This window comes from Pelodiscus sinensis, chromosome 2 (genome assembly GCF_049634645.1).
Source record: "Pelodiscus sinensis isolate JC-2024 chromosome 2, ASM4963464v1, whole genome shotgun sequence".
NCBI classification, from domain to species: Eukaryota; Metazoa; Chordata; order Testudines; family Trionychidae; genus Pelodiscus; species Pelodiscus sinensis.
The window spans coordinates 66491334-66519196 of record NC_134712.1 but is presented as its reverse complement, the minus strand read 5'-3'; the positions used below and the strand labels follow the sequence as shown (position 1 = coordinate 66519196).

Sequence of the window (27863 nt, the reverse complement as noted above, 5' to 3'; positions counted from 1 at the left end):
GCGGGGGTCAAAAAAAGCAAATAGAATGTTAGGAATTATTAAGAAAGAGATAGAAAATAAGACCCAGAATATCTTACTGACCCTGTATAAAACTATGGTACGCCCACATCTTGAGTACTGTATACAGATGTGGTCTCCTCACCTCAAAAAAGAGGTCTTGGAAAGGGTTCAGAAAAGGGCAACTAAAATGATCAGGAGTTTGGAACAGGTCCCATATGAGGAGAGGCTAAAGCGACTAGGACTTTTCAGTTTGGAAAAGAGGAGACTGAGGGAGACGGGGGGGAGGGATATGATAGAGGTATATAAAATCATGAGTGGTGTGGCGAGGGTGAATAAAGAAAAGTTATTCATTAGTTCCGATAATATAAGGACTAGAGGACACCAAATGAAATTAATGGGTAGCAGGTTTAAAACTAATAAGCGAAAGAAGTTCTTCACACAGCGCGTAGTCAATCTGTGGAACTCCTTGACAGAGGAGGCTGTGAAGGCTAGAACTATAACAGAGTTTAAAGAGAAGCTAGGTAAATTCATGGAGGTTAGGTCCATAAAAAGCTATTAGCCCGAGGGTAGGAATGGTATCCCTGGCCTCTATTTGCCAGAGGCTGGAGATGGATGGCACGAGACAAATTTGCTTGATCATTGTCTTTGGTCCACCCCCTCCGAGGCACCTGGTGCTGGCCACTGTCGGCAGACAGGATACTGTGCTAGATGGACCTTTGATCTGACCCAGTACAGACATTCTTATGTTCTTATGGTTTTTGGGCCTAAGACAGACCCTATCTGGCAAAATTTTGAAGAAATTCATTCCCTGGGGGGGGGGGAAAAAAAAGGAAAACCTGTCAAGTGTAAGCAATAGAAGAAGGAGATGTGAGGCCTGGCTGCAAGAAGGAAACAACTGCTTATTGGGAGAAAATAATGTGGATGTCTGAAGAACAATGTGAATCAACTGGTTAGGTTAATAACTTAAATAATTCACTTTGCAATGCATCATTTTTCAAGACTCTCTCCATGCCATTTAGTAGAAGTATGATTTAACAAGTAAATTCCCAAGCTGTTTGCTATGTTGGGATCTTGCTAGAAAAACATTTATCTTAGTTAATTCTTATGGCTTGTTTAATTAGTTACCCATGTTTAGAATCTATTATCCAAGTATACGGTAAAGAAAGCTGCAGATGCCAGTTGACTCCCCTCCCCCTATTATATAATGTTTTTCCCCCTTCAGGATTACAGAGAGATGTCATCACATCACTCTGTGTCGCTCCCCTCCCCCCACCAGCCTCAACAGAGTCAGCAGGGGAAGCGGCAGCCATGGCTCGGGGCTCTCCCTGCCCCTCTTCCAGGGACGTCCTGGGCTCTCCGGGCTCCCTGCTAGCCCCCAGCAGGAGGGCCAGGAGACAGTGGCGGTTCCTCACTGTGCTCTGGAGCCCTGGCAGGTAGGATTGCCAGGTGTCCGGTTTGAACTGGACAGTGCAGTATTTGAACTTTCTATTCAGGAAACAAATTGAGAAAATATAAATGAGCAAATATAAATGTCCGGTATTTTCTAAATAAGATGTAATATAGATTGTAATATAATGTCAAGTGTGTCCAGTATTTTTGTTGAAACCATCTGGCAACCCTACTGGTAGGAAGCGGCTTCAGCTCCCTGCTCGTGCCTGCAGCCAACCGTGGCTTGGTGGGGAACAGCTACAGGATACTCAGCAAGCTCTGCTATTCCCCCAGCCTTGCTGCTTCTCATCCAGTCGCCTCCAGCCCCGCTGCTGCTTCCAGGTCAGGGGCCCTGATACTCTGTGACCTAGTGGGGAACCAGGCACTCAGGCCACTGCTTACCTGGTACTTCAGTCTCATGGCCCCACCCTCATAAGATTAGAGCACCAGCTTCCTGAAGATGGTGGGAGGAAAGCCTGGTAGCACACGTGTTCCACAAGCCGGATTCAGCGCGGAATCTCAACGCTCTCTCTCCGCACCCCCAGAAATCCAGTGCTGGCACTCTAATCTTGCAAGGGAGAGGAAAACACAAGGTTGGAGCACCAGGGAGGTGAGGCAGGCAGCAGCAATTCCCGGCTGGGTCATAGAGCGTCGGAGTAGAAGCAGAACCAGACTTTGGAACAGTAGGGAAAGCCTACAGTGCCTGGAGCGGTGCATGGCATGAAAAGAACTAAGTGCCCCCCAGCTCCTCATGCCCAGACACTGCAACCCCAGCACCTCATGCACTTCCTCCCCTGCTTCACTCCCAGGCTAGGCACCCTGCGCCGAGCCTGCTCCTGCCCCCTCCTCAACCCAGCCTGCCACACCACTCCCAGCCCACTCCTGTCCCTCACCCCAGGCCAGACACCCCCCCCCCCCCCAGCCGGATACCCTGTCCAATTGGGTCCAGTCCCCATCTGGACACAGTGTCCTGTCTCTGTCCCCAATCCTGGGAGAGGCCAAATGGCCCAGCCCCTATCTGACTGCAGGTAGGGCTTGTAGCAGCTCTCCTGCTGCTGCAGCATGGGTAGGAGAAAAGGCCATGATCTGGCTGCAACTGACAGGTTAGTGAGCATAGCAAGCAGCAGGCACAGCCCCCTAGTTTTATATACTACTGGCAGATGTAACCAGTGTTGCATGGGTCTGTAACTGAAGGAATGGGGTTTAAAAAAAAATGAAACATACACATGAGTTATTTGAATGATTGTATTTTTCAAAAGTGAAGGAAAATGAAGGTTAGTTTGGGAGTTTAGGGGTGAGGAGGGGCAGGGGCTAGGTGGCTTGGGTTGGGAAGTGTGGAATGGCTCAGAACAGGGGCAGTAAGGTGGGAATGCTTTATGGGGGCAGCCTATGGTGATAAGGGTGGTGCTGCTCCAACAGCAACTCCTCCAATGGGGCCAGGGTACAGCTTCCTGACAAGTGGGTCCTCACCCCAACTGCCCTCTCCTCCATGGCCTTCAGGCTGCCGGGGGGGGGGGGGGGGGGGGGGGAGGGGCAGACCAAGCTCCAGAGGCTACCAACCCTTCCTGCAATCCTGCCCCATGGCCTGCAGGCTGCCTGGGGATGGGGAAAAGCTCTGGGGGCTGCCACCCAGCCTCCAGTGCCCTTTCCACTCCCTCCCCCCCCCCCCCCCCCCCGCCACCCCAGCCCACAGGCGCTTCATTAGGATTCAGATTTGGAGGGGAGGGGGGCGCCTCCTTACCGGTGTGCTGGCAAGTCAAATGGCGGAATCTCAGCCCTGCTGGCCACTCTTTTGGTTCTACAGCTTCCTCCAGTGGCCACTCTCAGTATCATATCTGTCTCATCTGCCCCCGCCCTTTCCATGTTCTGAGAAATAATCCCATTTCAACACTTCCTGTTTTCCAGGCACAACCATACAATGACCATGGTTTAAAGTTAGGGATAAAGGAAGCTGCATACCACATTTGATGGTCCTCGCTCTTATGGTTTAGAACAGTGGTTCCCAAAATTTTCAGCTTCATGCCCCCTTTTTGATTTTTGAGAACCTCCCCCCCTCCTCCATCCTCCCCCAAATATCATCAAAATTTGTTGAGGATAAAAAAAGGAACGGACCGGGGCCGAAAAACAAAATTAGCAGCAGAACTTGGGGGAGGTTGATGGGGGGGGGGGCTGGGTCGTCTTGTGCCTTCCCCCCGCCCCCGGAATTTCTTCACACACCTCCAGGGAGGCACGCCCTCCCATTTTGGGAACCCATGGTTTAGAAAGAGTTCCTGAACCAATGGACAAATAGACACACAGGCAGAAACACTCTAAAACTTATATATAAATATCTTTTAGAGAGTTAGTGTGTCTGTGCATCCATCAATCCATGACTCCTCCTAAAGAGTAAGAGCTGGGACCACTACATTTGGTATACAGATTCCTCTTATCTATCTCTATATACAGGCAGTCCCCGGGTTACGTACAAGATAGGGACTGTAGGTTTGTTCTTAAGTTGAATCTGTATGTAAGTCGGAACTGGCGTCCAGATTCAGCCGCTGCTGAAACTGACCAGCGGCTGACTACAGGAAGCCCGAGGCAGAGTTGCACTGCCCCGGTCTTCCTGGAATCAGCCTCTGATCAGTTTCAACAGGCTGAATCTGGACGCCAGTTCCGACTTACATACAGATTCAACTTAAGAACCCCAGGAGTCCCCAAGTCAGCTACTGCTGAAACTGATCAGCGGCTGATTCCAGGAAGCCTGGGGCAGAGCAACTCTGCCTCGGGCTTCTTGTAGTCAGCCGCTGGTCAGTTTCAGCAGCGGCTGACTTGGGGATGCCTGGGGCAGAGCAGCTGGGGTGCTGCCGGGTTGGTCCAGTAGCGCCCAGAGCGGCGCTGTGGGACCAACTGGCAGCGCCCCAGCTGCTCTACCACAGGCGTCCGGAGAAAAGCCTGGACTGCTGGGGGGGGGGGGGGGGGAGGCGTACTAGTTGCGCCCCCCCACCCCCCTCAGCAGACCAGGGAGACACGGGCGGGGGACCGAGACGCACCGCGGTCCCGCCGCCCAGGTCCTCCGTGGCTTTGCTCCGCGTCTCCCTGGTCTGCTGGAGACCAGCAGACCAGGGAGACGGGGAGCAACGCCTCTGAGGACGCCGGAAGCGGGACAGCCGCGGCACGTCCAGGCTGTCCGCTGCCCGCGTGCTCCCCGTCTCCCTGGTCTGGGGAGACGTGGAGCACAGCCGCGGAGCACACGGGCAGCGGACAGCCCAGACGCGCCGCGGCTGTCCCGCTGCCGGCGTCCTCAGAGGCTTTGCTTCCCGTCTCCCTAGTCTGCTGGAGACCAGCAGACCAGGGAGACGGGCAGCAAACCCCGTTCGTAACTGTGGATCCGACATAAGTCGGATCCGCATAACTCGGGGACTGCCTGTATACACACACCTCTCTAGACAGATTTTAGAGTTAGTCCATCTTGAGAAGAGCCACTGGCCGAGCAACACTGCCTTGGCCACCTGGGAAGAGCCACCACCAGAGCAGCACCACCAGAGCAGCACCACACTCGCCACCCACAGGAAACCCCAGTAAGGTCCCTCCCCTACCTCCCAGCTTCCTGTCCTGAGCCCCCTACCCTGAGTTCTTCACCTCACACCTGCCTTGATTTCTGCATGCCCACCTCCTTCCCCTTGCTCTGAGGCCCCCATGGCTCACAATCCCCTACTCTAAGCATCTCCTTATGTAGGGATAACATATCAATGTATTAAAAGTGTGATTCCCCCAAATGGAAGTGACTCCCCATAATTTGTTCCCCACAACTTAAAGTGTTTAGATTTATTATTAATTCTTCTTCTTATTATTATTATTATTTGTTAAGATTGTTAAATGTTTAGATTTATTATTATTATTGCCCCTTTAGAATATAATGTATTAGGTCATGTAACTTAGAACTGTTAAGAATATAATCCTATGTAGCCAGAAACAGCCCCTCCTCTGTGCTCCAGAGCATGCTCAAGCTTGTGCAAGGGGTTGCTTGAAATTGACATTGCAGAGATACATTGTAACAATGCATTGTCAAGCCACTAACTCTGCTATGGGAGCCAAGCCCTGTAATTGACTAAGGGCATTGTTACTTAATTGACGCCTGTTCTCTTTAAAACATTGTAACTTTATTCAGCACTCAGAGAATGTTTTAAGCAATACCACCCAGAAACTTTTTGTAACTACAACTCTGAGATATGTAAAGTTATTATTATACAAAAATATTGTATGGGAAATATTAATTAAGGAATGTATGTAAGAGAGAGAGTGCTTGGATGATGAATGAATGGTTCTGAGAGGTGCCAGCCTGAGAATACAGCAAGAAAGGGCTGAAGTAGGTGTCAGGTGCCAGTGCAACCAAAAGGTGTCAAGTGGAGAAAACCAAGTACTGGAGGTTCACCCGATGAGATCACTGACGAGCACCTGGCAGCCACCCTGGAGACATCAGCATGATGCAGCAATTTCCACAGACTGGCATAGGAAAAAATTCCTATAAGAACTGGACTAAAAAACTATGGAATCAGAGTCCAAGGTTCTGCTGCCAGCCCACCAGGAGCTTCAGATGCGCATCTGATCAGGACTTCGTTCCCCACTACCATCACTTGTGTACAGAATACCTGGACAGTATTCTGTCACAAGCAACTTCCAGGCTGGTAACTATAACAAATGCACAGAACCTGAATGAATGGATGAATGAATGTTTATATGTATAAGGGTTAAGTAGTTAAACAACGTTGTTTGCTTCTATCTTTTCTTTATTCTTTATTATTATTTTTACAATAAATGTGGTTTTTGCCTTATCCCCCTCATAAGATCCTGCTTGCTTTTATTGGCATAACACTTACCCGAGTCTTCCCTCCAGTCTTCATCTTACTTCATTTTTAAATAAATACAATTATAGAAATATAGCATGTACATTTTTCATTTATTTTACAAAAGAACAAAATAATTACTTCAGTTAAAAACTTGAGCAATGCATCTGCTAAGTCTTAAAGCAAGCCCAGGACAGGAAAATGGGATGCGCGTGGAATGTTATTGTTTTTCATCAAACAGAAAGGAAGGGTTGTGATAGCACGGACAGTTACACTCCAGACTGACTGACAGGCAGAAAGCAAAGGAGACATTTTTACTCACAAATGACCATAGGAAGGGTCAGCAAGCACCTCAGCCCCAAGCAACAGCTGCTAGCTGCCGTTCAGCCTCTGCTGCCCTGAGCGACCATGTCATGTGCCTCCCACTGTTCCCAGACAGCAGGTGCCAACCAGGCCACTAATTCCTCTTCCCACCCAGGTTGGTCCCGGACAACGTTGGGTAACATCTCATATTGCAGAATATAATGCCATACCCTGTATTTGGGAACATCATGGCCACAGACTATAAGGTAATGCCATAAGTCTATTTCCTATTTTACTTCAGCATAGTTCAGCTTTTCCAAGGGAACCCCATCCTAAACCTGTTTTCTTAAAAACCTGAATTGCCAGCGAGTTCCATGGGCCTTACTCTAAATGAAGTCCTAGCTTTTATGAGAATTTGGAATCGGATATGCATCCCTGATGAAATAAATGTAAATGATTAAATAATAGAGTAAGAAGAACTATTCAAAATCATTTTTTAATTTTGTTTCATGGTCCCTTTAAGAGTAAGAAACTTAGTCTACCTGCAACAACTTTGAGCCATCCATTAGTACTTTTAGCAGCAGTGCTGCAACTAAACATATTTCAGATGACAAAGTATCAATAACAAGCAAAATATTTCAATCATCCAGTAAAACCACCATCATGGATAGGTTTCTAGAAAGGACCAGCAAATACCAATCAGACACCAAAGATTAAAAGATTGCTTGGTTCATTTATGCCAGAAATTCTCCTTTTTGCATTGTTTATTAAAAACATCTTCATTGACATGGTCGAGTCCTTACAGCCAGGCTACACACCACCTGGTAGAGCAGACACCAGTGGAAGACTGCTAAATACAGTGTATGAGAAGGAGCTTGAACAGTGTCCAAAAAAATACTGAGCAAAAATTTGCCTCTTTAAAGTCTTGATGAGTGGAGCACTGTACACATTGATCCAATAGTATGTGCCCGCGTGACAAAAGAAGATTGGGTTGCATAGCTTTCAGAAACAATAGATACAACGGGAAATGCCCACACAACAGAATATTTAAAAGAAGTGGCAGTAAAAACTGTAATAAACAGAACAAAAATTCAACTGTTGTGTGCGCAATTTTGTCACAGACAATGCTGCAAACATCACAAAGATGAGAAAGTACTTGGAAGAAACAGATGTATGCTCTTTAACAACATATGGCTGTGGTGCCCGTTTAATGCATGGTTTAGCCAAAAACTTCTCCAGGAATAAAAGACAATGTTGTTGAAGTAACAAAATGCTTCCATGACAATGATTTTGCTTTACCTTTACTGAAGAGAGCAGGGATATACAACTAGGTCTCCTTCAAAATCTTCTTTGTTTAAAACAATCAGCCACAAAATTCCAATTTGTTAATTGGCCTATTCTAATAAAACTTTGTTAAGAAAATGGATTAAATAGATGAATTTCATCCAAAATATCTAACATTGGATTAAAGAGGAATGTAGACTATATGATCAGAATACTGACACCTATTATCCACAGCCTTAAACAAACTTACCAGAAATTGCTGCTGCATTGCTGGTACTGTTGAAGTTTGAAAGGTACGTTGAGAGACTTTGACAAAAGAATACCTCACCAGAAAGTTAAACTACAGGCAATAAAGAAGCAAATGAATCCGACACTAATTTTACCTCCTTTTCTTGTGACGCAGATACCTAACTTCTGAGGACAATACTGCTGCCATGGCATGGGCATCTCAAAATTACTCCTGAGTTATACCAATCATAATAAATGTCAGTGATGGAGTGGAATCATATAATCAGAACATGTTCATTCAAAACACTACCAGTGAAGTCACTCCCTTGAATTAGTGGGAATCATTAGCCAAGTACCTTGAAATAGAGGTCCTTCAGTTACTAAGCCAACTTTTCACAGTAGTAAATTCCTCTGAAGGCATAGAGAGAATATTTACATTGTTTGGTACTATTCACACAAATCTAAGATATGGACTGAAAGAAGGAAAACTCATATTTCTGTTTTAATCTATAAATCAAAATGACAGTGGGATTGGAGAAAAGGAGATCAAGTTGTAGAAGTTATAAGGACACCATATCTTTGGATTTCTGAGGACTTGTCTACTAGAGTTAAAAAAATTAGCAATTTAAAAAAAGAAAAGTTTAAGGACTGATGTCAGCAGCAAATCAGGAAATGGCTTTATCTGCAAATATGAAACATGTATGTAACATTTTAGTTTAATAAAACATAAGTGCTATTGTGTTTGTGTGGGTGATTCAGTTCTTACCATTTCTAATTTACTGCTGCTGTATCTTCAAGCTTGACAAAGGTAATGAATATTAAGTACTATTTCCTAAATTAATAAAAATCAAATTATCTAAAAAAATTACACTAAGTATACCCTTCTAGATGCTCTAAAAGAGTTGTAAATTCACATTTTTAGTAACCACATACTTCTTAAACAGCGGTGCAAATCTGAAGCAGTATCAGTGGGAAACTTGATTTAAATCAATTTTTTTTTCCTGGTGATTAAAATCATGGTGGCTTTATTTTATATCAAGATGATTTGAATCACTGATTATAACCCAAGACCCACCCCTCCCACTCTGGCCCCATGGGCTGTAGGGGGAGCACATTGGGGTTTTTTATCATGGCTCACCCTCGCCAGTGCAGAATAGTAATAGAAATGTAGCCGAGTTAGTCTGGAGTAGCTGAAGGAAAATACAGGACTATGTAGCACTTTAAAGACTAACAAGATGGTTTATTAGATGATGAGCTTTCGTGGGCCAGACCCACTTCCTCAGATCAAGTAGTGGAAGAAAATACTCACAACCATATATACCAAAGGATACAATTAAAAAAAATGAACACATATGAAAAGGACAAATCACATTTTAGAACAGGAGGCGGATGCAGGGGGGGGGGGAGGAAGGAAGGTAAGTGTCTGTGAATTAATTATATTAGAGGTGGGGAGAGTTAGATGTCTGTGAGCTAAAGTTATTAGAGGTGATAATTGGAGAAGCTATCTTGGTAATGGGTAAGATAATTAGAGTCTTTGTTCATTCCTTCTCGGAGAGTGTCGAATTTTAACATGAATGACAATTCAGAGGATTCCCTTTCAAGTGCAGATGTAAAAGGTCTTTGTAGCAGAATGCAGATGGTTAAGTCATTGAGAGAGTGTCCTTTCTGGTTGAAATGGCAAGAAACTGTTTTTTCTTTGTGATCTTGTCTGATATCTGTTTTGTGGGCATTAATCTTTTGGCGAAGTCTCTGAGATGTTTGTCCAATGTACATAGCAGACGGACACTTTCGGCACATGATAGCATAAATTATATTTCTGGATGCGCAGGAATATGTGTTCTTGATCTTATAACTCACTTGGTTAGGTCCAATAATGGTATCAGCAGAATGAATATGTGGACAAAGCTGGCAACGGGGTTTGTTGCAAGGGAAGGTACCAGGGTTGGTATTAGTGTGGTATGTCCTGTGGTGGTTGGTAAGAATCATCTTGAGGTTAGGTGGTTGTCTATAGGAGACTATGGGTCTGTCTCCCAGAGCCTCTTGGAGTATGGTATCCTGTTCCAGTATAGGCTGTAGTTTATTGATAATGTGTTGGACAGGTTTAAGTTGGGGGTTGTAGGTGATGACAAGTGGTGTTCTATTGTTGGTTTTCTTGGGTCTGTCTTGAAGTAGATGGTTTCTAGGTATTCGTCTGGCTCTTTCAATTTGCTTTTTTATTTCTCCGGGTGGGTAGTTGAGGTTTATAAATGCTTGGTAGAGATCCTGAAGCTTCTGGTCTCTGTCAGTGGGATTAGAGCAGATGCGGTTGTATCGAAGGGCTTGGCTATAGATGATGGATCGTATGGTGTGTTCTGGATGGGAGCTGGAAGCATCTAGGTAACTGTATGAGTCGGTGGGTTTTCTGTAGAGAGTGGTGTCTAATTTTCCATTGTTGATTTGTACTGTGGTGTCCAGGAAGTGGATCTCTCGTGTAGAATGGTCCAGGCTGAGGTTGACGGTGGGGTGTAGGTTGTTGAAATCTCTGTGGAATATCTCCAGTGTTTCTTGGCCATGCGTCCAGATCATAAAGATGTCATCGATGTACCGTAGGTAGAGGAGGGGTGAAAGGGGACCGGAGTTGAGGAAACTTTGTTCTAGGTCAGCCATAAAGATGTTAGCATACTGTGGGGTCATGTGTGTACCCATGGCTGTGCCGCTGATCTGGAGGTATAAGTTGTTCTCAAACTGGAAATAATAGTGGGTGAGAACAAAGTTACATAGGTCTGCTATCAGGTTGGCAGTGTTGTCCTCTGGGATAGTGTTTCTAATTGCTTGTAATCCGTCTTCATGTGGGATGTTGGTGTATAGAGCTTCTACATCCATGGTGGCAAGGATGGTATTATTGGGGAGGTTATCGATGTTTTGTAGTTTCCTTAGGAAGTCAGTAGTGTCTCGGAGATAGCTGGGGGTATTGGTTACGAAGGGTTTGAGAAGAGAGTCTACATAGCTGGATAGACCAGTAGTGAGCGTGCCAATACCAGAGATGATGGGACGTCCGGGGTGCCCAGGTTTATGGATCTTGGGAAGTAGATAGAACAATCCTGGTCGGGGGTCAGAAGGTGTTTCTGTGTGGATTTGTTCCCGAGCAGCTGTGGGGAGGCTTTTAAGGAGACAGTGTAGTTTCTTTTGGTATTCCAAGGTGGGATCAGAGGGGAGAAGTTTGTAAAATGTGGTGTTCGAGAGTTGTCTGGTTGCCTCCTGGTTATAGTCGGCCTTATTCATAATGACCACAGCACCCCCTTTGTCAGCTGGTTTGATTATAATGTCCAGGTTGTTTTTGAGACTCTGGATGGCATGGTGTTCAGCGCGGCTAAGATTGTGTGTCGCCAGTGCAGCATTCCATAGCTATACAGATTCTCTGAATAGAGAAGACCTCTTAGTTTTGAGTCCTTCCTACTCTAGTTGATCACCACGGGGAGGGGGAGGGGAGGGTATTGGATCTGAAGGCCTCTCTTAGAGGATCTCTAGGTTTTGACAGCCCATCAAGGTTTACAAGTGGGTGCTGGGCTTAAAAACCATTGAAGTACCATTGAATTAAACCAAGTCCCCCCCCCCCCCCCCCCCCCCTCCCAGGGAGATAGGAAAATCACCTCTACATTCACTCACTGATTTTTGGAGAGGAATGTGCATGTGTAGGCAAAAAGGCTTCATCCTCTCCTCCACCCCCAAGCTACTGAAGGTAAATTTGGTCTCGGTAGGCCAAAAATTTGCTCATGCCCTCTAAAGACACATCAAAGTCAGGATTTAAAGAAGTTAAGGAAAGAAACTGCCCTCCATACCAGGGAGTGAATGAAGCTCAGCATATCAACAGCACAATTCCTATGAATACTGTTGTGCTATATTTAGCATTTTTATTCCAAAAATGGTTCACACATTTTATTTGAGTGTAACAGTCCCTAGAATTAAGAGAACATTTTAGTACCAAGACAGAAAGCCTATTAAAATCCTATTGAAAGGAAGGATTTGGATTACCATTATGTATCAAGCTGCACTTCCCTATTACATGTAATAAAAGTTACCTGGATACAATGAAGATGATTAACATTTTTTATCATTTACTGCACTTCTATATTGCCTTCACTTAATCTCTACTAGTCTGAAGAGAAGCAATCAGTCTAGATATTCAATGTAGAGTACCACATTCCTGAACATAAACTACACAGTTGTCAATTCCATGTACTTCATCTGTAGATGCCTTTATTGTAGGAAACATTCCTTTCCTATCTATATTAATAATACACTAATTTAGAGATATTCATAATTAGATCTCTGTGTTTTGCTATGTAAGTACAAAAGTAGACAAGAAACTGAAGAACCAAGATCTACGCAAACTTTTGGGAAATAAGGCTCAGTTTTATCAACCCCTCCAAAACTTTGACAGGAGATTAGAAAGGTACAATTTTTAAAAAAACGAATCCACCAAAATTTTATTTGGTTTCATAATACTTGCAAAGCAACCGGTAAATTATCCTGTCTTCAAGCTGAGAGACTAAACATAGACTGACAAAATTAATGGAAATAAAACAAAAGGCATTAAGGCTCAGAGAACAAGTTACAGTGTCTATACCACAGCACATAATACACTTAGCAAATAGCATGAATCCATAACAATGTTTCCTGGAAGCTCAAAATGGCACCCTGTAATTCCATTTCATCATTCATATATGGTTGTGATATTTTATAGAAAACATGCCATGTACAATATCATATGAAAGGTCTGCTGAAAATTATTGTTCTGTGCAATATGTATATCATTTAGTGTGAATCCAGTTATGTGATTTTATTGTATGGTTGTTACTCAAACATGCTAAGAACTTATAAAAGTTCCCCACACAGGAGGGGAACCATTAATAACCATTAATTAGCAAAAGAGCTGCAATCAAGGGATTTATAATTCAATGACAATTGCTCAATCATCACACAAAAAGTGGGATGCTCAACTCTGTTGACCGAGACCACAGAAAGAGGCTTGCTCAACCCTTGATTCAGCAAAGCCTACCTGGACATGTGTGAGCAAGTGTCTTCTAGGCACATGGACTGAGAATATGAGAGACAGTGACATCTTTTCTTGGCCTTCTGCTCCCTGACCTACACTTAGAAATAACGAGAACAGCGAAAATACAAAAATTTCAACTAAGGAAACAGGTTCAGGCTAGAGGGAGGCGTCTGTAGTAAGAACTGCAACATTCAGTGTGGGGAGAAAACTGCTTGATCTAGAGTAATATAGTTTAAGATTTAGATTGGGTGCTTATCTTTTACTTTCTCTGATAAGTGGAAGGCCAAAGTGGTAGGTCAGGGTTAATTAACACTGAAAATCTATCTTTTCACAGTTAATAAATCTGTTTTTATATTTTATCTAAAACATTGTAATTTGATTGAAGTGCATGAGAAATCTCAGCTAAGTTACAAAGATTGGTGCATGTTCTCTCCACAGTAAAGGAGAGGGGCAAACATGGAAATAAATTTACACTAGTCAGGCTTCTGTCCAGGAGCACAAGACTAAAGACCTGGGGGGGAACTAGCTGGTCTTTTTTTCCTGTATAATTCATTAGTAGTTTTGAGAGCATTCATGTAATCAAGCTGAGTGTGGGGCTTCACATGCCAAGTGACAGCGGTTCCTGAAGAGGTTCGCTGCTTGTTACTAGCAAAGCACTATGAGAAAGAGTCCAGGCAGAAGAGTTAAGGGAATACGAAGGAATCTCAGTTCCACCCTAGGGAAGCCATCACAATTATAATTTATGTTGAGATGAGTTGAAGATTCATCAAGATTCATCAGCTACCAAAACTGATATGACGCTTTTACCACTTTTTGAATCAACTTATATTGACTACTAGCTTGGAGTTATTACTGATGAGACAGAGTTATTCTAATTTGTTTTAAATCTATCAAATTCTGAAGGATTCAAATATAACTTACCACAGCAAGTTGTGTCCGTGAAGCTACCGTGTGAAAAACAGCAGGCATCATGAGAGATTCTTCAACTTTTAATTCCATCTCATTCTCCGCTGAAAATGTGGTTTTGGGAATAGCTGGTGGACGTTCACATAAGATCATCTCTTTGTTAAACAGGAAAATTGGGTTTGTGTCCTATATTAAAATAAAAATTTTGAGTTTTAAGTAAAATATGCCTACAATGCAATTAAGTAGCTACACTAGTATGTTTATGAATTACTTATATAAATAATGCATCCATGAAAATTATATGCAAAATCACTAATTTTCTGATATAAAAAAATAAGAACGAACAAAAAAAAAGTCTCGGGGGGGGGGGAGGGAGCACAATCCTCACTCCCGCCACTTCAAAAAAAAACCTCACACACTACTATGCAACTGTAACTCTCGTTTCTCCTCAACCCTTTAATAAGTAGTCTCTACTAAACCCATCATTCATTTTTGTCAATTTCATGGTCATAGGATTTTTAAAATAGTAAATTATTTCAGCTATTTAAATATGAAATTTCATGGGGTTGTAATTCTAGGAGACCTGGCCACAAAAAGGGATTGAGGGGAGGACTGAAAGGTTATTTGTGTGGGAAGGCTATAGTACTGCTATCCTTAACTCTGTGCTGCTGCAGATAGTAGCACTACTCCATGCTTCAGGTGGAGAATGGTGGCTGCTGGCTAGTACCCCAGCTCTGAAAGTAGAGCTGTTGTCAGAAGCAGCACAGAAGTAATGATGGCATGGTAAGGTATTGCCACCTTTGCTTCTGTGCTGCTAATTGTAGAATTGGCCCCTTCGTAAATAGCTGCCTCTCACCAGCTGTACAGCTCTGAAGGCAGCATTACAAAAATAGGGGGGCATGGTATGGCACTATTACCTTTCTATACTGCCGCTGGTGGGGTGCTGCCTTCAGAGCTGGGCACCTAGCCTACAGCTGCTGAATTCTGACTGTCCAGCTCTGAAGGCAACAGAGAAGTAATGGTACCTCCTCCCACAAAAAAAAAAAAAAAAAAAATCTTGCAACTCCCTTTTGAGGAACCCCAATTTGAAAAAGTCTGATCTCCCTCATGAAAGCACACAAAAGACCAGATTGTGACAACTTTTTCATGGACGTGAATTCCATAGGGTTCTATTTATAAGGGGACTATGACAGGCTGCTAGCGAGGAAAACCCTGAACCTCTCACACCAGCTCCAATTAAGAATAAGACAGCTGGACCCTTGACTGGTAATGGGAAGCAGCTGCTGGCCTCATTAGCCAGGGTGCTAAATAAGGCTGGCAGAAAGGAAGTAGGGGGAGAGAGGAAAGGGAGGAGCCATGGAGTCCTGGGATGTGCTCCCCTGCTAGCTGCAAAAAGCTAGTACTCCCTGATGTTACAGGTTGGAAGCTCTATGTACAGCCAGTCCCCAGGTTACGTACAAGATAGGGACTGTAGGTTTGTTCTTAAGTTGAATCTGTATGTAAGTCGGAACTGGCGTCAGCCGCTGCTGAAACTGATCAGTTTCAACCGCGGCTGAATCTGGACGCCAGTTCTGACTTACATACAGATTCAACTTAAGAAACCCAGGCGTCCCCAAGTCAGCTGCTGCTGAAACTGATCAGCGGCTGATTCCAAGAAGCCTGGGGCAGATCAACTCTGCCTCGGGCTTCCTGTAGTCAGCCGCTGGTCAGTTTCAGCAGCGGCTGACTTGGGGACGCCTGGGGCAGAGCAGCTGGGGTGCTGCTGGGTTGCTCCAGTAGCGCGGCTCCTCGGCGCTACTGGAGCAACCCAGCAGCACCCCAGCTGCTCTGCCCCAGGCGTCCTGATTCAGCCGCTGCTGAAACTGACCAGCAGTGGCTGAATCAGGACGCCTGGGGCAGAGCAGCTGGGGTGCTGCCGGGTTGGTCCGGAGCGGCGCTGCGGGACCAACCTGGCAGCCCCCAGCTGCTCTACGCCAGGGGTAGGCAAGAAAAGCCTGGTCTGCTGGGGGAGGGGCGGCACTAGCTGCACCCCCCCCAGCAGACCAGAGGGATGGGGGTGGCAGGACCGCCCAAGTCCTCCATGGCTTTGCTCCATCTCCCTGGTCTGCTGACCTGGGAGACGCAGAGCAAAGCAGCAGAGCACGCGGGCAGCGGGACAGTCCAGGCGCGCTGCGGCTGGCCAGACCAGGGAGACGGGGAGCAAAGCCGCGGAGCACACCCGCAGCGGGACAGCCCAGGAGCGCCGCGGCTGTCCCGCTGCAGGCATACTCTGAGGCTTTGCTCCCCATCTTCCTGGTCTGCTGGTCGGGAGACGGGGAGCACAGCCGCGGAGCACGCCCACAGGAGGACAGCTCAAGCGCGCCCGGGCTATCCCGCTGCGGGCATGCTCCAAGGCTTTGCTCCCCATCTCCCTGCAGACCAGGGAGACGGGGAGCAGCTTTTCTCGCCCTGGAGGACGGGGGCGGCGGACCGCGACGCATCTGGGTGTCCTGCCGCTCCCGTCCTCCGGGGCGAGAAAAGCCCCGTTCGTAACTGCGGATCCGACATAAGTCGGATCCGCGTAACTCGGGGACTGCCTGTATAGCGGTGGGAACAACAACATTCAAAAAATAGCACAGTGATTACAACACAGGAGAAGTCTCTGGCTGATTTGTGGATGCAGGAGTGGCAGAAACCAGAGGGGTCCACTTCAGCCTTGTTACAGGGTCAAAGAGAAAATAGCATGCATGCACTTACTGTTCCAGCACTGTAACTACAGACTCTTCTATCTGCTGCCATACATTCCCCTCCATTGACAACCAGTACCTGGTGCTGAATGGCAATCTTATACTTGGTTTGGATTGCATGTTTAAGATCAGAGACGCTAAAAGGGAAAAAACAAGACCTAAATACTAAATTTCCTATTTAAACAACAGATCTTCTCGCAAACAAAATATTCCTGTAATATTCAAAGTAATGTTTAACTCTAGCAGTTGTAAAGAAAAAAATATAATTGTGAATAAGGACAACAATTCTTTGCCATCATATTTTATGAAGATATTCTTTTGAATATGAATATACATAACAAATATAATTTAGGCAAAACAAGGTAAGTAACCTATCATTCAAGATTGGTTCCTTGTGATCCCCTAAATGTGTATATTCCATTTATATGTGTGTATCATTCTTGTATGAGATGTTAAAAATATGAATTGTAAGCCTCTTTATTAGTTCTAGATCTTCTAGTGAAAGCCATTCATGGTACTTAAAGTATTTAATAGCCCAATGCTCAAGACCATTATCTGTAAATAGATTTGGTTTTCCTGCTGGCCCTACAAAGACACATGACTATGCCATCTGGTGCAGGAATCCATCTTGAATTTTGCACTCTTTCAAGGATGGGGCAACAGATTGAACAAAGGGGTTTCTGCCCTGGGATTTAAGGGATAGGAAGCAATTAAAGATTCCCTTCAGATGGCTTTGCCTCTGTGCCCTAAAAGGATACACATAAAAAGACTAGAAAACAAAGAATCTCTAATAAGAGAAGAAGCTGTTAGACTTCAGCCGGAGGAAGAGATCAGCTCTGACTTGAAGGATTTTACCTGAAATAAGAACTAGGGTGAAGAACTGTGTTTTGCAACAATCTTTCTTAGTGCATTAGGTTTAGCTGGTATATTGTGTTCGTTTTTTGCTTAGTAACTTGCTTTAATCTGTCTGTTCTCACTTGCAATCACTTAAATCCCACTTTTTATACTTGATAAAAAAAAAAAACACTTCTTTATTATCAAACCCAATGTAAAAAAATATTACCAGGAGGGGAGAGGCAGAGAGCAACAGCTGCGTGCATCTCTTTCACTGATAAAATGTATGAGCTCTCTCTCAGTGTACATCTTTAATACAGAGTAACATGGATTTATTTGGAATTCTGGGCCTTTTGGGGGCTGTGTTCCTGGGTGCTGTCTAGTCCCTATAGTTGAGCCCTTCCAGAGTTGTGCTGTTATTAGCATTTGTGTTATTTTGCTAGGGGATTGTTACCCCAATTCTGTGCCTTTCCTGGGGAAGACCAGAGCTTCTGGCCCAGCAGGATAGGGTGGCGGAGCACCTCAGAGGGCAGGCAAGCAAGCTCAGTGGTATGATCAGCACAGAGTGATATATCACAGGGGTTACTTGGAGACTAACTCACCCCATGCGTAATGTAATCCTTTGTGTTCTGACTACACAATTCATAAATTAAAAGCAAACTAAGTCAGTCAAATTGGTTTACAAAATGATACATCTTAGCTACCTCTTCAAAAAGTATACCTACAAGTTTAATACTGGAGTCCCAGATTAATATGCATTTCTGGCAGTTACCGCTAAGGTTATATAAAACTGTCTGAACATGCAGCCAACTACTGACGTAGTTTAATTCTCATCTTTCACAGTTCAAATACTTATTCTATTAGAAGTTAATAAAACATAAGACTAACCATATTAGATCAGACTATTGATTCTATGTTTTCTTTCACATACAGTGCCGTCCTCTCACCATCACAATCTACCTTGTCATTCCTATACATTTTGTAACCTGTGTTACTATGTCCTTATTGATTATCACAGTTCCACCAAGTTTCTGTGATGGTTATTTATATCAATATCTTCATTTAATACTAGGCACTCAAGTTCATCAGTCTTAGGCCTGGTCTACACTAGGAGTTTAGATCGAATTTAGCCACACAAGGTTGATTTTATAAACGATGCGTTCACGCGACCAATCCTATCACATTGACCTTAAGAGCCATTGATGTTGATGTCAGTTACTCCTGATTTCACGAGGAGTAACACTATTCCTGACCTTGACCTAGTTGAATTTATAGTAGTGTTGACGTAGAGTTAGCGAAAGTCAAGGTTATTGACTCTAGGAGGCATCCCACAGTGCCCCACTCTGACCAGAATTTGTGCTTTCACTGTTCAAGGTGAACAGGAAAAGCCTTGAGAAAATTTGAATTGCATTTCCTGTGTGTCCAGCATTGCAAGCACATCTCAGAGCGACCAGCACATCGTGGCAAAGTGGCCATAACAACTAACAGTCCAAATACTTCAAAGATTTAAAATATTACTAATCCCTTGGGCTCCAGGTCACAGGAATGCAAAAGAGCGCCAAGGTGGAGGGTCAGGGAGATCTTGGACCTCATCAAAGTATGGGGAGAGGAATCCATTCTGAGTTCCATACCAACAAATGCAATGCAGACATTTACTCAAAGAGCACAATCTGCCTGGTGGCCAAAGGATATTCCAGGAACGCCCAGCAGCGCAGAGTCAAAATTAACGAGCTGAGGCAGTCCTATCAAGACAAAGGAGGTGAAACAACAATCTGGTGCAGCACCATACAAATGCCAATTCTACGAGCAGTTAGCTGCGATTCTCAGGGGGGACCCAAACAGTTTCTCAAGACTGACAGTGGAATCTGGCCAAGACACACTTGGTGGGATGGTGGAAGAGAAGGAGAAAGAATTACTAGCCAGTTATTTCTGAGAGCCATGATCTTTTCATCAAGTTGGATGTCTCCCAGTCAAGCACCGACCCCAAGGAGGGCACTTCTGGTGACTCCACAAAGAAAGTGGGTTAAGGCAATTGGGTGTGACATGCAGTATGCTCTCTGCCTATACAGTACGGAGTAGGGATGTAAGCGAGTAGTCAAGTCAAGTACTCTGTATGAGAGGCGAGGGAAGGGGAGGGGAAGCTGCTCCGACAGGAACCCCTGATGCGTGGAGCTGTGCTCAGCAGCAACCCCTGTCTGCGGCCAACCCAGGCTGCAGCGAACAAGGGCTGCTGGACCAGGTACAAGCCAGGACTGAGCAGTCCTAGTTCCCACCAGTCTGGGATCGCTGCAGTTCTGCATTTAAAATATTGTAAGAGCTGCCCAGCTCTACTATATTTGAAATGCAGAGCTGCAGTGGTCCCAGATCTCCCCCAGCTCCTACCTCTGCTGCGGCTCTTCCTTTTCAATACAGTAGGAGATGAGCTGCCTGTGCATCCAGCTCCCACTACATTTAAACTGCAGAGCTGCATGGGGGTATGCATTAGCCAGGACAGAGCACCTTTCCTTATCGACTAATCATGTAGTCGATACAATTTGTATTGACTACATGATTAGTCAGTTACCCAACTCTTAACATCCTTAGCGCGGGGAGCGAGGCGGGAGAGGAGAAGGAGGGCCCAGAACAGCTTGTTAATGTGTCTGCAGATGAAGCAGGAATCTTGCCTACACATGTCCATAAAGATCTTGGTTAGGAATTCTTTTATCCTTCTCACAAGGTTTCTGGGGAGGCCAGTCTTATTCCATCCTCCACAGTAGGACACCTTCCCATGCCAAGCCACCAATAAATGGCCTGGCGTAATGCCACAAAGCATTGCAGCATAAGGCCCAAGTTTATGGCCACATTCTGTCAGCAATCACTCCCGAGTGATTCAGAGCACCGTAATATCTCTCAATGGCAATCTGGATAAAGGAGGAGGGGACGCTATTAGCACTCTTCCAGGAAACTGCCTATGCCAGACCTAGTGTGCACTGGAAACACAGGGACACTGCCCTGTCCTGTCTCCCCACTTTCACCTGCAGCATGCAGGCTCTTATGGTCTCAGAAAATAACACTATTGCAGAAAACTGCATGTGCCAGATGCAGGTCCCACTCCCTCTCCCGTCTGCAGGCTCCTGCAGGCTGGGAAAGCAGCCCTGTCCTGGGAAGCCACGTTTTCCAGACCCAGTGTGTGCTGGACACAGGAAAGCAGCCCTGTCCCTTCCCTATTCCCCTGCCTCCAGTCTCCTGCCCTGTCAGGCCCCTTATCGTGCCTGCCTACCTAGAGGCTGTATGAGTCCAGATGTTCTCCTGAGAATTCTGTGTATCTGTTGTAAAGTGACCAATTTAAAGCAAAAGTTTGGCCTTGCACAAGACACATCTTCATTGTCTTTAGAGATCCTTGCTCTACACTAACAGATTAGGGTTAGGTTTAACACTACTTATCTCCTGTAACGTGTGCTTTTGTAACTTTGAATTAGAGTGGGAACAGCAGCCAGCACGCTGCATAGTCCCAGTGGCTCCAGCATCTGCCCGTCTGGTACAGATCCACAGAAGAAAATGGACAAGGGAGGATATGGGAGCAAATGGAGTGCATGAACATGCTAGTGGAGGGGATGTGGGCAGAGCACCAGGACTGGATTGTAGAATGCCAGGAAAGGATAGTATGCGGGAACTGCAGGCAAGGCAACAAGAGAGCATCACTGCCTTTTTGACAACAGTAATGGAGCATCTGGTTGTATGCCTGGAGAAGGCCTACTCCCAGAGTCCTATCAGCCCTGATCAAAATACCTATTCCTCCTCCCCCAGCTCAGTTGCTTCCACATCCAGGGTCTGTTGGGGTCCCAGACATGGGGGAGGAGGGACCTCAAGAGCAACCTTTCCCCCCCTCCAAGACCTCAAGAGGCAAAAGGCTCTCCTTTTTGCGATGAGCCCCCCTCCATCCTTTGGGTTCCCACTTCTTTTATTTTCCTGTTGTTTTCCCTAAATAAAAATGCATGTTTTCTGAACAACAGGTCTCTTTATTGCTTGTACTGCAGGAGTGGGGAGAGGCATTAAAGGCAAACACAGGAATTGAGAGGCAACTTGTTGAAAGCAACATACATGAGAACTGACTATTCATAAAAACCAGACCAAAAAGCCTGATTTGTTGCTCTGTCCTGTGCTCTCCTTATCGCTCTCATGGCCAGCAGTTCAAAGCCTCTGGCTAGGCACCCTGCCTCAGCACCCCAGCCTGTCAGATAACTTTTTCCCTTACTCTAGCAAAAATTATGCAGCACACAACAGGTGACACCACAAATGGAATGTTACCTTCACTTAGGTCCAATCTAGTCAACAGACTCTTAAAACTGACCCTCTAAACATGCAAAAGTACATCCAACCATGATCCTGCACTTGCTCAGCCTGTAGTTAAACTGCTCCTTGCTGGGATCCAGACTCTGCGTGTACGGCTTCATGAGCCAGGGGAGCAACGGGTAGGCTAGGTTGCCAAGAATCACAATAGGCATTTCCACGTCTCAGATTCTGATTTTCCCCTTCTGAGAAAAAAGTTCCCATGTGCATCTTTCTGAAGAGGCAGGAGTTCCTACAGATGCGTGCGACATAAACCTTTCCCGATCATCCCACGTTGATGTCAATGAAACAGCCCTCGTGATCCACCAGCGCCTGCAGCACCATGGCGAACAACCCCTTGTGATTTATGTACTCCTTGGGAAAGTGGTCGGGAGCCAAGATCAGGATGTGCATTCCATCTATGGCTCACCGCAATTAGGGAACCCCCATCACAGCAAAGCCATCTGCTATGGTACTCACATTTCTGACAGTCACAACCCTCCATAGCAAAATAGTACTGATCATGTTGATTACTCGTATAGTAACTGCCTCCACTGTAGATTTCCCCACTCCAAACGGATTCCTGAATGACCAATGCCACACTCTTCTTCATAGTCCGAGTTGGTCTCATTTGTGTATTCTGGTGCTTCCAGGCAGGGGAAAGCCATTTGTCAAGTTCAAAGAAAATGGTGTTGCACATTTGGAAGTTTTACATCCACTGCTGATCATCCTATCTCCGCATCACAATGCGGTCCCACCAGTCTGTGCTTGTCTCACGGCACCAGAACCGGCATTCCACTGCATCTATAGAACTGATTGGTGGCTGCACTTGCATCACTGCCAGAACTTGAATGAACAGTGACTCCATGCCAACTTGAGATTTGCCTTCATCCACTTCCTGGTGGAGCGACATGCAAAGTACCGCGACATTAGGCACACCATGGCAAACAACAGCATCATAATGGTTTACTGCAAAACAGGAACCATTCTTGCACTATGGCATCTGCTCAGGCAACCAGGACAAAAAAAGGGCACAAAAAGACTGCTTCCCGTTGATCAAGCAAGGGGAAAGGGACTAGTCGAGTGCATTTGGAATGCTGATGACGTGAACCCACACTCACCCACAGCAGTTTTGGTCCCAGAGGGCATTGGGAGCATAGTCCACAATACAAAGCTACCCACAGTGCATCACTCTCTAAGTCAATGCACAAAGAAAGCTCCCCATGGAGACATGCTACTTTGGATTACATTGGATTCTTCTCTGCAGTGAGTGGACCTTCAACTTTGCAAAATCGGGTAACCAGATATCAAACATAAAAGGTTCAGCCTTGTCTTGTAGTGTAGACATGGCCTTAGTATTTAGACTTTGGGCACGTCTACGTAGCAGGGCTAAAGCCAAAATAAGTTATGCAACTTCAGCTATGTAAATTGTGTCGCTTACGTCGAAATAACTTATTTTGACTTTTGGTGTTGTCCACACAGCAGGAAGTCCGAGGAAGAGCATTCTTCCTCCAACTTCCCTTATAACTCGTAAAATAAGGGTTATAGGAGTCGGGGGAAGAAGCCCTCCAGCTCAATGTTATTTTGACATTATGTAGAAATAACTGCTTGTAGTGTAGACATGGACTATGTTACTTTGGAATAACGCCAGTTATTCTGAAATAACACTGCTGTGTAGACATGCCTTTTATAAATTTATTTATAAGCATTTACAAAAGTCAACATTATTTGTTTTCCTTCATATTATTAGTGCTCTGCTCTCTCGGACAGACATATAATATATTTATAGATACTTTTGGGACTTATCATAGAATAAATGAATGTGACTATTCATTTGACTGTTTCTCTTCAGCTCCTACATGTACTTGATCAAATTATATCCTCATATGTTTACTACACTATAGAGAATCCCCATTAACAGATCTCCCACAAAAGGATGTGTCTGACATAACTGCGAGTTCCTCCACAACTGTTGGCTTTCTTCCAGCCCTTAGTTTAAAAACTCCTCTACAAGAGTTTTAATTTTACACACCAGCAATCTGGTTCCACTTTAGTTTAGGTACAACCCATCCTTCCTGTACTGGCTCCTTTTTTTCCTAATGAACATAACACAGTCCTTCATACACCATCAATGGATTGAGATCTTATAGTTCTGCCTGTATCTGACAGAGTATAGAACTGGAAGCATTTCAGAGAATGTTACCACAGACATCCTGAACTTTTAATTTCCTATCTAGCAAGATAAATTTGGTGCCTAAGGTCACTCGTATCTCTTTCCATATGTCACTGGTACCTACATCTAACCTACTAGCTCCTCTGGCTTCACCCCAGCACTGCATGTAAGTCTGTCTAGATGGCTCAGGAGATTCACAACCTTTACACCTAGCAGTGTTCTCCCCACTCAACACAAATCCTACTTCTCATGCCTATGGAAACCTGCTGGCATCTGCATTGACCTCTCCTGGTTTGGAAACATCTTTAGTTCAGCATGGGTCAGGTACCGATGGTGCTAGACTAGAGAGTTTCAACCTGTAGTAGTGGATAATTAAAGTAAGTGTTAATTGGGTTGAAACATCCAATTGCAAAAATTGTACTGCTGCTGCTCACACACGTTGGATAAATTTCAGTATTCTGTCTAGCATACACATACACACAGGCTTTATTTTAAACAAAACATAATAATTCACTCATTTTCTTACTTCTGTACCGCAAGTTCTGTGTCAAAAGTGAGGGTAGTTCCAGTGTTGACCAGAAATACATATAACTTCATGATGATTTCTTTACGTTCCTCAAGTTTATACCTTCCACTTTGGTAGTATCATTTAGAAACTGCAAAGAAACCCAAACACAGCACATCACTTACAGTTAACTCACTTTTTTAAAGAAAACACTAGGAAGATAGCTCAACCACACACACATACAAAATTAGGGCTTAGGGATGTGAATGACAAGTCAACTATCCGATAAGCATTTGCTTATCAGACAGTTGACACACTAGTCACTTCCCCCACTTGCTGCCTCTATCAGAAAGAGGCAGTAAGGGAGGGCGGGGTGTTTCAATGCGGCAGCACACGTGGAGCCTGGGATCTGCCGCTTTGAAATGCCGCGTGCAGCCTGGGGCCAGCTGGGAGTCCTGAGGGTCAGATGAGGACTCCCCCGCTAATCCCAGGCTTCATGCAGCACTGCCACTTTGAAATGCCGCAGGGAGCACACAGGGCCAGTGGGGGACTGAAGTCATCCTCCTCTGGCCCCATGCCCCCTGCAGCACTTTCGGCTTTGAAGTGTAGCAACAGCCTTGAGGCTGTTGCTACACTTCAAAGGCACAGGCACCCTTAACTAATTGAATAGTCAATGCAACTTGCATTGACTATTCGATTAGCCTATTAATCAAATTTTAACATCCCTATTAGAGCTTCCAACTAACAACACTCATGGTTGGTTATTCCAGTTAGTACATCTATACTGTGGAAGAACTGAAGTAGTTACACCCAAATCAACTGCTGTAGATGGTGAGGCACTGTCAGGTACTACCATTTATTAGGTATGACTATTTCGTGCCCATGAGATAAAAACTATACAATTAATCAAGTATCAGAGGAGTAGCTGTGTTAGTCTGAATCTGCAAAAGGAGTGAGGAGTCCTGTGGCACCTTATAGACTAACCGAAGTGTTGGAGCATAAGCTTTCGTAGACAAAGACCCACTTCGTCAGATGCATGTCGAATGCATCTGACGAAGTGGGTCTTTGCCCACAAAAGCTTATGCTCCAACACTTCAGTTAGTCTATAAGGTGCCACAGGACTCCTCGCCGCTAATGCTTTTTATGTTCATTGTACATTAATTGTATATCACACAAACTAATATTTGCTTACATCTCGAGTATGCATATTTGTAGTTTATCATCTAAAATATGTTTTACTCAAAGTCCTCTTTCACCAAACAAAATCCTTAACATATTTGGACTATTAACCTTTTAAAGGGCATTAGCTTGTCAATTTCTGTCAGGAAGAATTTGTTTGGTATAAAATTCATTTTAAATATATGAACAGAAAGTTTAGGGCAGCAGTTCCCACACTTACTTTTGCCAGTATTCACCTTACAGTGGATTGGTTGACTGGCATCTCCAAGTTCCCTCCCCAGCAACATACCCCGAGAAAGGGTATGCCTACACAGCAAAAGCTGTGTATGGGCTTGCCTATCTGAGCTAGCTTGAATCTGCCTATAACAGCTGTAACAGTAATGAAGTATGAGTGAATAATACAAATCTTGCACACACCCTGAGTTTGTACTAACCTCATTAGTCTAACCTGAAGTCCACGCTGCACTGGTCTTCACTACTACTGTTGTGATAATAGCAAGATTCTATTTAGCACAAGGGTAGGTTAGCCCATGCACAATTTCTGCTGTGTGGGCATATTTATAGCTGCCACCTTCTATCCTTTATAATGACCCCACCTCATTCATGTCCATTGTCCACATGTTTTTAGGGGTTTTTGAGAGTTTTAAATCTTTGCAACTACGGTAGGTCTAATTCTGACTTTTCTATCCACAGAAAGCAGAATGCTGCTTAAAATGATAATATGTCTACTGCTATTAGGTGCCAGAGAATCTAATGTGGGAAGCCTGGATTGAGTCTATGGAAAGACACAGGGTTAGAGAGTCACTGGCATAGCAGTAAGAGAAGACAAACCAGCCAATAGGAGCAGCAAGAGGCAGTGCCTGGGGCATGGTGCTGGGAACCACATGAAAGCAAGTAAATTGACCCCCTCTACTCATGCCCAGACCCCATACCTCCAGCCCCCTCACTCACCACCCTGCCGAGACCCCAGGCCTGCACCCTGCTCCTGCACTACCCTACTGAGACCCCATAACCCCAGCCTCCTCACTCACTGCCCTGAGACCCCGCACCCTCATACCGCTCACTCATACCGCCCCCAAGCTGAGATCCTGCACCTGTACCCCACTCACACATACCCTCCACCTAGACCCCACACTTCCAGCCTTCTCCTGCACCTCCGTCCTGGCCAAACTCTGGACCCTCACCCCCTCCTACACCCTACTTCCCACCCAGATCCTAAACCTCCATCCCTATCCCACTCACTGGCAGCCCTGTCCTGCACACTTAACCCCTCATTTTTTACCTCACCCCAGAGCCGGGGGAGGGGGGCACAAAATCCACTACCCTGGAACCCCAGAAGAGTTAATCTGGCCTGAGACTGGAGCATCACATCAGTTGGGGGCCACTTCAGCGAGCATTGGGGTTTTTCGGAGTGTTAGAAGGAGGTTGGCAAGCGTAGCAGCCAGACAGGGAGAGGGTTGGTGAGTGTAGCAGCCTGGGGAGGGGGGCGGGAGGGAGGGAAACTGGTTTGCATAGCAAGCAGGGGATGCAGCTCCCTAGTAGATACTGAATGGAAGGGATTTATGCTACTTGAGCCTCCACACCATTTCTTTTTCTCTGCTTTGTACAAGAACATTCAACCTAATGAAACCATTTCGATCCACAGCATCAATTCCAAATACTAAATCAGTGACTAACTGCAATCACTCCAGTCTTTTTACACAGCAGGTAAACTAAGTCAGACACATAATCCAACATATCATCACATGTACTGGCCCTAAGCTTCAGCAAACCTGAAGTTTATAGAGGTTTGTTTTGTTCCAAACAGTAGTTTCTCGCATCCTTCAATGTCTATCTCATGCAAGTCAAAAGGTGCCTCCAGGTCTTTAAGAGGACAGTGCCTTTGGTTGGCACAACGTGGTAATATGATCTGACCTACCTATAGAAAAGAGTCATGCATTTAAAGCCTATGAACAATTAAATCCTTCCGCTTTAATGCTGAGGAAAAAGGATTAAACACCCTACCAAAATAATACTAAATAGGAACAAATACAAACTGGGAACTCTTATTTTTTGAAAGCTGGATTTATCATCTTCCTAAATGTTATCTCAAGGTTTTTGTGTTTATAAACTAAGAGCGTCTGAGAGAATG

At 44.9% G+C, this 27863-nt stretch overlaps 1 protein-coding gene across 5 annotated transcripts in view; it reads right to left on the bottom strand.

Annotated features, from left to right (window-relative positions):
- RB1CC1 (RB1 inducible coiled-coil 1) overlaps nt 1-27863 on the bottom strand; it is a 164290-nt gene that overhangs the window by 118689 nt on the left and 17738 nt on the right. For 3 of the 5 annotated variants that reach the window (XM_075920708.1, XM_075920707.1, XM_075920709.1), the window contains exons 3-5: nt 24575-24704; nt 16744-16870; nt 14023-14193 (exon numbers count right to left, since the gene is read on the bottom strand). In XM_075920708.1, coding sequence (XP_075776823.1) covers nt 14023-14193; nt 16744-16870; nt 24575-24645 — 369 coding nt within the window. In that variant the 5' untranslated portion in view covers nt 24646-24704. Of the gene's footprint in view, nt 1-14022; nt 14194-16743; nt 16871-24574; nt 24705-27863 lie in introns of those variants that run through there. The other 2 variants (XM_014577430.3, XM_075920710.1) reach the window with 2 other exon arrangements.